The sequence below is a fragment of the Micropterus dolomieu genome, linkage group LG01, assembly GCF_021292245.1.
Source record: "Micropterus dolomieu isolate WLL.071019.BEF.003 ecotype Adirondacks linkage group LG01, ASM2129224v1, whole genome shotgun sequence".
Classification (NCBI taxonomy): Eukaryota; Metazoa; Chordata; class Actinopteri; order Centrarchiformes; family Centrarchidae; genus Micropterus; species Micropterus dolomieu.
The window spans coordinates 567,416-579,824 of NC_060150.1; the positions used below are offsets into that span (position 1 = coordinate 567,416).

At 44.8% G+C, this 12,409-nt stretch overlaps 2 protein-coding genes across 2 annotated transcripts in view; one reads left to right on the forward strand and one right to left on the reverse strand.

Moving 5' to 3' along the window:
• Positions 1-12,409, reverse strand: part of LOC123971220 (NACHT, LRR and PYD domains-containing protein 12-like) — a 524,333-nt gene that overhangs the window by 382,482 nt on the left and 129,442 nt on the right. The window lies entirely within an intron of this gene.
• LOC123972151 (putative claudin-24) lies at positions 35-1,728 on the forward strand. The gene has a single exon (XM_046051433.1). It carries the CDS (start codon positions 49-51, stop codon positions 892-894), a length of 846 nt encoding a protein of 281 aa, XP_045907389.1. The 5' UTR covers positions 35-48; the 3' UTR covers positions 895-1,728.

Consider the following 12,409-nt stretch of genomic DNA (forward strand, 5'->3'; position numbering starts at 1 on the left):
GGGGGGGTCGGGGCCGAGGCAGGGACACAGCTCCTCTCAGTGTGATGAATGTACGCCGGGCTTCTCCGAGTCGCCGCAGGAACTGGCAGCCCGCTCAGGATATTCCCTGGAAGCAGTGATGGCCGGGCGAGACCCCCTCCCTTTCCTGACAGCGAGGGAGGCAGGGAGGTAAAGAGTGGGACACACAGGAGAGCCCGGGATCTTGAGACTCTGAGCGCCACCGTCATGGACCCAAGCATTCACGCTCTGGAGCTGTTGGGGGTCTTCTTGTCGGCGGCGGCCTGGCTCTGCTCGCTGGCCACCACCCTGATGTCCACCTGGCTGACCCTCTCCACCGAGCTGCTCTCCACAGAGAGCTACCAGCTGGGGCTGTGGGAGACCTGCGTGGTGCAGGAACTCGGGATACTGGAGTGCCGGCCCTACGACGGCCTGCTGGGCCTGCCGCAGGACATCACACTGGCCCGGGTCTTCATGTGCCTGGCGCTGTCCTCCGGGCTGCTCGGACTCCTGCTGGCAATCCCCGGCATGCACGTCATCAACAGCTGCCGCGGCCAGCTGGAGGACCTCAGGTGCAAGAGGGGGATGAAGGTGGCCGGGGGGACGCTGTGCCTGGTGGCTGGCATCCTGGGGCTCGTCCCGGTCTCGTACATCGCCCACATCACGGTCTTACGGTTCTTTGATGAAACGATGCCGGACATGGTGCCGCGCTGGGAGTTCGGGGACGCTCTATTCTGCGGCTGGACGGCCGGGTTTCTTCACCTGGTTGCGGGAACTCTGCTGCTGGCGTCTTGTTTTTGTCTGCAGAGGGACAACTGTATCACACCTGTCCCCATCCCTGTGGGGACTGTGCAGCCGAGTTGGACCCACATCAAGACCAAAACCGAGTACGTCTGAGATTGCGTTCCATCAGGGACGCCACACGTCTGTTCTCTTCTAAGTAAAGAGTCAGTGTCCAAAAGTAATACAGGAGAAACCAACGGCAGTAAAACGGCTTCTTTTCTCAGTAGTTCTCAATCAGGTGTTTGGACAGACCACATGTTTCAGACGGGAGGACGGACGTCTCAAGCTTTGTGATTAAGAACTGCACTGAGGAACTGTCCTGTCTGGGTCAGAGACAACAACCTCTTGCTCTGCAGCCAAACTTTAAATCACAAACTCTTCAGGAAAAAACATGGAGCTCCAAAGTCCAAAAGTTAGAACAAAACTGCAATAAAACAAAGTCTTTTATTTTAAAATCTTCTGCAAACAGGGAAAACTGGATTTTAGATATTAAACTCAAAATCTTGTTAAACGTCACACGAGAATTAAACCAAATACATTTTACATTCATGATTTTAAGATGCAGATCGACTTCACATTTTGTCTCCGTGTTTACTTCCCTCAGTTTCAGCTCTTCATGTCAAACATTAAAACTTTCCTTGTGACACATTGTATGTTTGGAAACTTTGGGATCTTTAAAACAATTAAAAATAGAGTTTTTTGAAAGGTTTGGCTGCACAGCTCAGTTTTTTAATGACACAAGTTTCCTGATATAAAAAGTGAAACTTTTAAAATATTTTGACTTTGTCATTAAGAACTACCTTGAGAAAATACACATTTTTATTGCAGCTCTTCTAGATTAGTTACTTTTGAAAATTCACAGTTTGGTATCTTTAGAAATGTTTAACTTGGAGGTTTTTTGTGTTTGAACAAAGTTTGGCTGCTCGGCTCGAGTCTTTGGGAATACTTCAAAAACCTCAAATGTTGAAGTTACTTCAAAAGTTTAACAAACCTTTCGATCTTATTTGAGCCCATAAATGTATTTAAATCCCTCGAGTTTCAATCATTACGGCCAAAGAGATTAAATGTGCTGCTATTTCCTGTTTCAGTGGTTCTGTTTGTGCAATAACTATCTGATGAACAAACATGTTTAATCACTTTCTGGAAACAAATGTCCTAAACATTTTATGTAAAACACAACATTTCTGACGCTCAGCAGGAGTGTGAGGCTCAAAGTACTGATTAGAAAAAAGGCTCAGTTATTGATGTTATTTTAACTCACAGTCATCAACAGGTTAGAAAATGATTTGTGAGTTAATTTAGAGTAAAATAAAATTAGTCATCAGGAAAACTGCAGTTAATGACTAAATGTGTGTATATATTTTATTTGGAGAGGAAAGAAGCTGCTGATGAGTTTGGTTTAAAGTCACTTTGTGTTCAATCAGCTGTTGTCGGATGATGATTATTATGATTATTATGCTTTGAATCAACTTACAGATCTGGATATTATCAGCAGGTGTTAAAGACGAGCTGCGTGTAAATAAAGATGCTACTGTATAAAAATAAATGTCAGATGAAACTGAACCCTGGCTGGTTTTTGGGGTCTCTGGGATATTTTTTAATTAAGCAGGTGATTATTTTAGTCCTGTAAACATCTAGTCTAAATGTCGGAAACCTTCACGTCAACAAAGACGTCCTGTTTACTGGGATCAGTCACTTCTTCTTCTTACGAATGGAAGCCTCATGAAAACAGCACAATAGCCACGTAGGTCTTGATGGGAACTGAGGCGACAGGTGGGCATTAATTAATATGTGAATATAGTCAAATGTGTTAGACAACTTCATCAACAGAGGTCATACATGTTTCCTCTGCGATCTGAACGGCCGCTGCAGCTCTTCTCTGGATAAACGGAGGCTCTGCAGCCTGAGAGCTGCCTTTGTTCTGTTTCACAATGCGCTCGTTATGATCCGACTGTCTGCCTCCAGCCAGCAGCTGGATCCACATCAGTCCACACGGCACCACGTGGCCTCCGCACCGAGACGCCGCTCTGACCCTGGCTGGCAACAAATAATATAGAAAACATTAGTTTTATTTATTAGTATTTAAACTGACACTAACTGAAGTGTCAGGGAACATTTGATGACTTGGTAAATACCACTGATGAAAGCGCTTCATGTTTTCTGGTTGAAGTCTCTGCAGGTCGTGCAGAGCCGAGGTCCTCACAGCGATACGTAAACACACGGAGCAACACACACTCCCTGAACACACATCAGAGACAGCGCTGCAGTATCTCTCAGCCCCTCGGCTTCTCTTTAATGGCTCGTTTCCTTTTTGGGACAATAGAGCTGAGATTTAGTGAAACCCGGTGTGTCCACAGACAGGAAGTGCCCCCCTGACCCTCACATTGTTTCACAGCGGCTCTCGACATGAGGCCAAACAGGGAAACGCTGCCACCGCAGCTCGCCCTGCCAGCGCTGATGGACCCCCGGGTCTGCAGAGATCAAGGCCAGGATGCAGAACGCGGTCCCTCCTGGTTCATGAGAACAGTTGGTGTGACGTCTCTTGTCGTCCACGGTCCCTGGAACATCCTTGATGCGTTCTTCAGATGTCCAGCTGGCAGACGGACAATCAAACTCAGCCTTGAAGGATCCTTCTGGTCTGGACTGTTTCTGGACATGTTGCTACTCTGGGGACAGCGTTGGTTTCGCGGGCTGACCGTCCAAACAGGACACCAAGTCCCCTCAGTCCAGTTCACTTACGCAGGAGTCTTTTCCACTCCCGTTCCCTCTCCTCTTGGTGTAGGCTGGGAAGAGTCAACCCATCTTAAAGAAAATCACTGAGCTGTTTTTATTCACAGATGATGCTCCTAAAAAAAAAACCTTCAGACTGATCAGAAGAAACTATGAATTTATATTCAGGTCTCCACAGAGGGGATTACCTGAAATAATTTATGCACCAAAAGAACAAAATGGTGGTGATTTGCCTTGAAGAACTATTCCTCATGTTAAATTAGTATTTTACGACCCACCAATCAGCAACGTGCAGATGTGTCGGGTGGGCGTTTTCTTGGTGAAGCTCACTCAGATCCTAAAAGTGATGGGTGTAAACCTGAACTACGGTTAATGTGGGCAAACAGCCTCAACTTCTGGAACAAGACCGAGCTCCTGGAAATGATTTGTGCGACATTAGCTCAGTTAGCATGGCTGCAGCGATGCAGCTAAAACTGTTTTCATCTCGACTGTAAGGTGAGACGAGGCTCTGATGTGACTGTACGAAGAGTTTAAAACACTTTTAGTGTAACGCTGAATGCCCACAAACAGCATCACATCCCGCCGCTGCGGTCCGTTCCCTGCAGGCTGACCGTCATCACACCGTTTACTGGTGCATTAAACAAATCATCCTGCAGGAAAGGAGGAAGGAAAGCAATCAGAGCTTATCTCCTGCAGAGCCTCGCTATCGCTGAAAAACAGCTAAAGCTAACAAAAATGAAGTCATTAATTATAGAGCAGATAAGCTTTTTGTTTCTGCAGCTCAGGAACTTCACAAAGTGCAGCAGAACGTGGAGCCTCAGAGAGACTGTTTCAGAAGAATGATCACATTCTGACTTAATGCAACTTCTGACAATACGGCAATTTCCTTCTGCCCTCCAGACTCGTTCATATGTGTTCATGACTAACTTTAATCTCACCATGACTACACACCCAACATCCCAAACACCAGTGTTGGAACATTCACACTGAACAAATACTGAGAATGACGTGTGTGTGTGCAATCAAGTTTGTTGCACAGCTGTGTTGTTGAGGCAGGAGTTTCCATTTCTGGGTTTGGATCGACCGCATGGGAGAGAAATACGCTCTCAAAATGTTTTTTTGCTTACAATAAAAAGACATCTGTGTCGTTGGAGCAGAGGCTTCAGTATTGTAACAACCAGGAACAAAAGAGGCCTTTTCATTTGCGTCCAACAGCAGCAGAAGACAGGAAGTCATTGAGAGGATCATGGGACAGAAAGTGTGTGTCGGTGGTGATTAAACGACAACATGTCAGGGTTTGTGTTCTGAACCCAGAAGCAGACGAGAGATGATCAGTAAGTCTTGACAGTTTCATCGGCAGGCAGGGGTTGATGTGTTGAGAGGTTTGGAGCCGGTGAACCCGTTCTCACTCCCCGACTCGTCACACGTGGACACGTGGTCAAGAGCCAACGCCGGCAGTTTGTGACGGTAAAGGCAGGTATATGATATTAACAGAACCCCGACTTTGAACCAGGAGAGCGGAGTTTGTGTCCATGTGAAACAAAAAGTCAACATTAAAGATTTTTAGATTTTAAGTTACGTAAATTGACACAAGTCAGCCGATGTACGTAGTTATTTTAACCCAAACCATGATCTTTTCCGAACCTTAACCAAGTACATTTTGTGCCTAAACCTAACCAAACTGCAACATTTCAAAACTTTAATAACGTGCCGTTTCAAAACGCTAGAGAAAGTACCGGACGTTGCATATTTGTTGCTAAGATTTGCTAACTTGACGGAACCTTAAACGTCAAAAAATAGCGCTGAATGGCCTTGACCGAGCATCAATATGTGACCGAGCATCAATATGTGACCGAGCCGGGAGTGAGAACGTGTAGCTCTTCAGCCAGGCTCGAAACCAAAGCAGAACGAGCTGGAGACAGAAACAGGTGACTGATAACACTTTACTGAGCTGGACTTCAAGAAGGCGAGCGACAGGAATTAGGAAGTAACAGAGCAAAACTCATAACATCATTTTAGGCGCTGTGAAAGAAATATGTTTTTGTGTTAGTTGTCTTTTATTTTGCAACAGTGCAGGAGGATGACTGTATCAGCGTCACTGTTCCTGCCAAAGGCTCCTACATCAGTCTCTCATGTAGTTGGCATCCACCAGAGCCATCAGCACTATAGAGTGGGTGCCTTTGTAATTGTAGTGTGTGGATACGGAGTTTGGCAGGGCCTGCAGAACCACATGGTTTTTTATCCAGGGCTCCTATGTAATTGGGAAAATTCCATCTTCTCTGAAAGTCCTTGAGGCCATTGAGAGCCATTTTTGTGGGTACAGGCATGAAGTCAGGGAGGACAGAGACAGTAGAGATTCCCACTCTGTAGCTGTAGGAGATGCCTGTAGGTTTGGTCTCCTTGGCAGTGTGTGAACTATACCATGGTTTATGGGGGAGCTCACTTTTACTGTGATTGTTACTGCTGAATCATTAAAAGCTGCAAGCATGTAGGGCTGGGCTGACTGTGAAAGTATCAGGCATGTTTGTCTTATTATTATAATTATACAAATAGAATAATTAATATTCTCATATGTAGCCATTTTGCTACAGTCTCCCTTCACACAACAGCTGTTTGCGACCTGTTCTTTCTTTTCTCCGTGAGAGGGAAAGGTTTTGAACATTTGCGTGGCGCTGCGGGGAGCCCCCAGCTGCAGTAGTGCGTGGATCACCTGTAATATTCATCCAGCCAGAGGGAACGATCACAAACTGATCAGAGCACCATCGGCCGTATAGGCTACTAGCAATACAGCCCGTAGTACCGGAGACGGAGTGGCCAGGAGAGACCGGCGCGCTGCAGATGGTCTGCGATCCTTCTCTCTGGCTGAATGAAGTCTGACGCTCCTGAATTTACGCATTGATCCATGATGACAGAGAAATATCGAGATCAATGTCAATAAAGCATGCTGTCAGTATTTTAGAGACCCCCCAATATATCACAAATCATGCTTTTAGGGGAGCTGATGTCCTCTTTAGGGGAGCTAAGCTGCCCCGTAGCTCCTTGGCGTATCATACACTCACAAAATTGACGTTTTGCATACAATAGCCAGAACTTTGTCAAAGTGTGTTTATATGACGCCTGAGATGAGAACGGGTAAAGTAAAGGAGTCTCCCGTGGCCAGAAACCTTTTATAAAACCAACTATAATAATATTATTAAAATCATAAAACTTGCAGTGTACAGATGACCCAGACACGACTGACACTCCTCTCTGTGTCCACTTCAACCCTGAGACGCTTCAATTGAAGTCGAAGATGAAACAGCTGAGTGATCTCCCCAGGTTGAACGATGCCCTTGTTGATTTATGATTTGTGTCGTGGAAATTGTATATTGCCGCTGAGGGATTGATAATTAATGAATGAATGCCGCCTAGATCTGCTTCGGCGTCTGGCCCAGAGCAAAGGGCTGCATAATCATTTACCCCGTCCAGGTTTCTATGTTTTGGGGAACAGAGAATCTTTCCAGGCCTTGAATGAACATTCAAGGAGAGGACGTAAACAGTAATAGTAATAATAGAAGAACATGCCTAAAAGATTGTAAAGAGAAACAGTTTTCTGACATCACAATCCTCCCTCTGGCCATAAATGGACATATGAAATATAAAAATTGACAATAGTGACTGGGCTTTAGCTGTTTTTGCAGAAAATAGACATTGTTGAGTTTTGAGCAAGCAGGGGGTCAAAAAAATCCTCATCCTGGAAAAAGACCTGGACCCATCAGAGAAAAGTGTGTGGCTCTGTCACTGGAAAGAAACTGATAATAAAGACTTTGCTCTTTATCTGTAAATGAATTCTCTCAAATTAATTCAGTTAGTCCATCTCAACATTTATCTGTCTCTAGCTTTGACTGTTGATTTCAATAAAAGGATCCACCATCATCAACAGAGACTTGATTCAAACGCAGGAATTTAGGGTCACCAGTCAACCTAAGCTGCATGTCTTTGGACGGTGGGACCGGGGACAACATGCAAACTCCACCAGAAAGGCCGGGACGAGCTTGCTGTGAGCCGGTCTGTCTGTCAGACGGCACTATCCACCGGACCTCATGAAATGATATAATCACATATTTACGACAATGTGAGGGCTGGACTCAAGAATTCTTTGATGTCCCCAGTCGAGTTGGAGTGACGTGGCTTTAAACTACAGCAGGCTGTCCAGGCGTGTCCTCAGTTTGGGGTTTGCAGTGCGTCCTGCCCGTAATTGTTGCTCAGTTCTGGAACCAACTCGCAGTGATTGTAAATGCTCCGTACTTGTATAGCTTGTATACCACTCAAAGCGCTTTTACACTACATCTGCATTCACCAGTCACACACATTCATACACTGAGCCTAAGTGCTCAAACGGAAACTAACATTCACACACATTATACATTATACATTATACCGATTTGCCCCTGGCGGAATAGCCGCCAGGGGCAAATCGGGGTTCAGTATCTTGCCCAAGGACACTTCGAACCGCCGACCTTCCGATTAACAGCCAACCCGCTCTACCTCCTGAGCCACAGCCGCAGTGGTTGCTGTGAAAAGGGAAAGCAGAGGAGAAAATTTCATTTTGTTAATTATACCCAATGGCGTCACTTTGTGGTGAAGTGGTGGGGACATAAGGACTCAGATTAGGTGACGATACACGAGAACAAGATGAGAAGATTTTAATCTGGACAAATATTTGATCCCCCTCCCATTTCCTGTTCACAGTATGGGGGGGTAATTTTCTGAATTCTGGAGACATTTCATGCATTTTTCCAGTCCAAGTGTGTTTAGTTGTCCTCATGCACTTGTGAGCACTCTGAGATATTCCTGTGTCTCACTTGGCCCTGACTCTCCCTGATGGGAGTTTTCCACATATTTATTGTCGTAAGAAAAAGCAGCTGTTTTTGATGGAGAACAGCTGGACGGTAAGAGCTGTTGTTGCCTACACCCCCTGACATCACCTTGTTCCCTCCTGATAGTTCACTGAGGACTACTTTCTCCCTCCGCTGACTTTCTGCTGTTGATTCGTTAATGGAAATAATGAAGCCGTGAACCAGACGGCACCGCTCCAGGACCGTCCCCCCCCCCGCGGCTCCTCCCTGCTGGACGTTTTTCACTTTCTCTGAAAGTTGTGTCGCACATACTTTTCTCCACCTGACCTCCATCTAAAGGTAGGCCTAATGTAACCAGCTCGAATCCTTTTCTGCGGTTAGATCAGCTCCGCTTCTTTTCTCTGAGTTTTACTGTGAACTCGGGCCGAAGGAGGAGAAACAGCCGCCGTTATTTTGTCCTCCGTGTTGTGGAGATATGAAATAAGAGCAGCAGCAGAGCTCCTTTCTCTTCCTGCCTGAAGTGTGGAGGAGGCGCAGACGAGCCGCTGCTCTCCCGCTGTCTGAGCCACTAACTGCGGCTGCAGAACAGCTGCTGGAGCCAGAGGGGCCCCCAGCTTTCTGAAGGCTAAACCTTATTGTGAGTGACGGGGCAATGATATAGCCTAATGTTGTTAAACATTACCAGTTCTTTAAGTCTGAAGTCTTCCCCATGTGTAGGGGTGGACACTGAGCCCACACTGACAGGCGCAATCACTACTTACTTGTATACAGATGGTGAAATAATATCAGCAGGACTCTAACAGCCTATTTATGTGACTGGCAAACGCCTAACTTCTACTAGAGCTTCTTTTATACCAGATTGACACACACAGTCGAAACAGTGGCTTTTTTCCGCCTGCTTGCCCAGGAAAGAATGATGCTGAAATAAAAGCATTCAGAAGTTATCAAGTGCAGCAAAGATCATGAAAAGAAAATCCTGCTAAATTTATGAAACATTGAAAAACGTGAGTTACTGTGTTTTCATTTGCCTGAGCTAAATGTTTTATTTCATGTACCATTGTACATTTGACAGTTGTAGGTATAGTACAAATACCGTGTGTGTGTGTGTGTATATATATATATACACATATACCATGGTACACGTACCATTGTACTATTTAAAATACCATGGCAGATGTACGATGTAAAATTTCTTATAGGATGTAGAGTCTGTGTGCTGTAGACTTACAAAGCCAAAGTACATTTGTGTCGCTGTTTTCTTCTTACTCCCCTCCTCCTCTCTGTCTCTACTGGGCCTACAGCAGCATCCTTCCTCACAACTCTGGTGCTAGAAGACAACATCCTAGTTACAGTGTAGGATGTAAACAGCAAAATGTTTTCCCACTGTCTGCTCTCAACATTGGAATACACATGGATACAACCAGAAAGTGTGTCAGGCTGTGTTGTAGTGTGAGTGTTTGATGGCTTATGTGTCATGTCTGAGGGCCGGAGAGCTTCATTCTGACCTGAAAATAGGATGTCTGGGGAAGTGGGTGAAAAGTTGTGGATTTCTCTTTAGAGTTTTGAGAAAAACTATAAGGGGAGGCTTAAGAGAAGTTATGCAATTGTTTAGAGAGAAAGATTTTCATAGTTTTTGGTAGGATTCACAACTTGGATTCATTTTTATGAAAAGCTGTTTTGACCCTTACAGACTAAGGGAAGATAAATAATCAAAGAACGGACACATTCGGACTTAACGAGCGCTTCAAAGGTAACGGGCGTCGGCACTTTTCTTTTTTTATTTCTTGTACAATGTAGGTCACACCGGTAAATCTATAAGAATTAGGGGCTCGTTGTTTCTGTTAAAAGAACTGAACGATTGAATTGTGGAGAATCTAACTGATTTAATGCTGTGCAGCATGTCCATACTGACACATTGATCATACGTTTAAACATTAATATTTATATTAACGATCTAAGCAGCTGAGAAGCAGCTATAGCAGGCGACCCCGCGGGGTTTAGAGGTTTCATACATCCAAAAAACTTCTATAAAAACCAGACCAGACATTTAATGGAGAGCTGCGTTTATTTGTCAAAATGTGTTCCCACACCAGGCCAGGAAACAGGGTAGGCGGCTATTAATTGAAGTTTTACAGTATGAACTTTTAAATTTTTGACTTAAAGATTCACCTGTAAATTCAGATGCATTAAACTTAAAGGGAGAAATAAAACCCAGAACAATTATTCATTCCCAAATTTTGATTCATAGTGAGTTTTAATTTTACTAATGAGTTTCATATAGCTGGAAATGATACAGACCGTAAGATAATGTGTTAGAGATGTTAATGATACATCTGAACTATTTCTATGTTTTCAAAATTTGTAATCAAAATTATACCCCTTGATATTTTTGCAAAGTTTTGAGAAAATGCAAGTTTCTATACCATCTGTAATGGTCTTGTAAGTTCTACTGTGAGAGAGTTTCTTATCACCTATAAATCACCTACAGAGGGTGGTGATGGCTCAGTGGATAAAACGCCTGCCTTTGATTGTGTCCCTGAGCAAGACAGTTTTTCCAGAGGCGTGCAGGTCGCTTTGTATAAAAGTGTCAATAATAAATCTAATGTAAAGGGTTTTGAAGGAACTCTGCGCTGGCAAGAATTGTAGTGCGAGAGGCCAAGAAGAATCCAAGGATCCCCACCAAGGCCATCCTGATGAATCTGAGCAACTCTGGTACCAACATCTAAAGGCAAACAACCCAGCGTACACTGCACAAGGCTGGTCTGTATTGACGCCAACCACGGAGGACTCCACTTCTCCAAGACAGGCACACAACAGCTCGCCTGGACAAATTAGAAAGCTTTTGGTCATCAGTTCTGTGGTCGGATGAGACGAATGTTGAGTTGTTTGGACAGAGGGATGTGGCTTTTGTTTGGTGAAAGAAAGGAGAAGCATTCAACCCCAAGAACACCGTCCCCACAGTCAAGCATGGTGGAGTTGTACTTTGGGGGTGTTTTTCAGCCAATGTACCAGACAAACTTATTGAAGTAAATGGCATCATGAAAACAGAGCACTACATTAAGATTCTGGAGGAAAACGTCAGTCTGCAGAAGATCTTGGCCTTGGGCAGCTTTGGATCTTCCAACAAGACAATGTTTGGAAACATGCAGCCAGAGTGGTCAAGAAATGTTTAACAGACAACAATAAGAACCTGTTGAAGGGGCCCAGCCAGAGTCCAGACCTGAATCCCATCCCGAATCTACAGACCCGAGTGATGGTGAGGAGGCCTTCCAACCTCAGAGACATGAAGATCATCGCACTACAGGAGAGGTCCAAAATCCCAGTGGAGACATGCAAAAAGCCTTGCAATCATATGAACCGTTGTGATGGCAAAGAAAGCCTTGATTGATTACTGAGACTTTTGTTAGGGGGTATGAATAATTTTGGACATGGCATTTTAAGGACAAATTAAAAAACAAACAGACATAGAAATAGTTAAGATTTAGCATCTCTAACACAATATCTTACTAAAAAAAATGAAAATTCACAATGAATGTAGCCGCTCCTGCATGCATGGTGTGTGTGCTGGGCTGCAGCTTCATGCCTCCATCTAGTGGACTGATAGTAGAAGTCCAGCAGCTGATGGCAGCTTCCTCTGCCTCACGCTGCTGTCTGACTGCATTCAGCTGCCACTGATATGAAACAGAAACTAGCAGCCAATCAGTGGAGGAGCAGCTGATCTTTTTCCAGGAGAAATGATGGAAAGGAGGATTTGAGTTGATGTGCAGATGAATGATTTGTGTTTCCTCTCCAGGCGAAAGTGGATCTGAGTTGAGCAGCATGAGTCAGTGTGAGGACAGAGAGGAGGGAGTCCCTCCCTCTAAAAGCACTCTGTGTGGGGAACATGACAGCCAGACCAAAGCTCAGAGGTGAGATGAGGATCTCTAACTGTCCAGGACTCAAATCACTCCACCATCATTATTCACTCTCAAAGCTCTGTGTGTGTTGTGTTGAAGCCCAGAGCAGCAGCAGGGACCAGACTCTGCTGGACCTGGACCTGGACCTGAGCCCAGCTGTGTCTC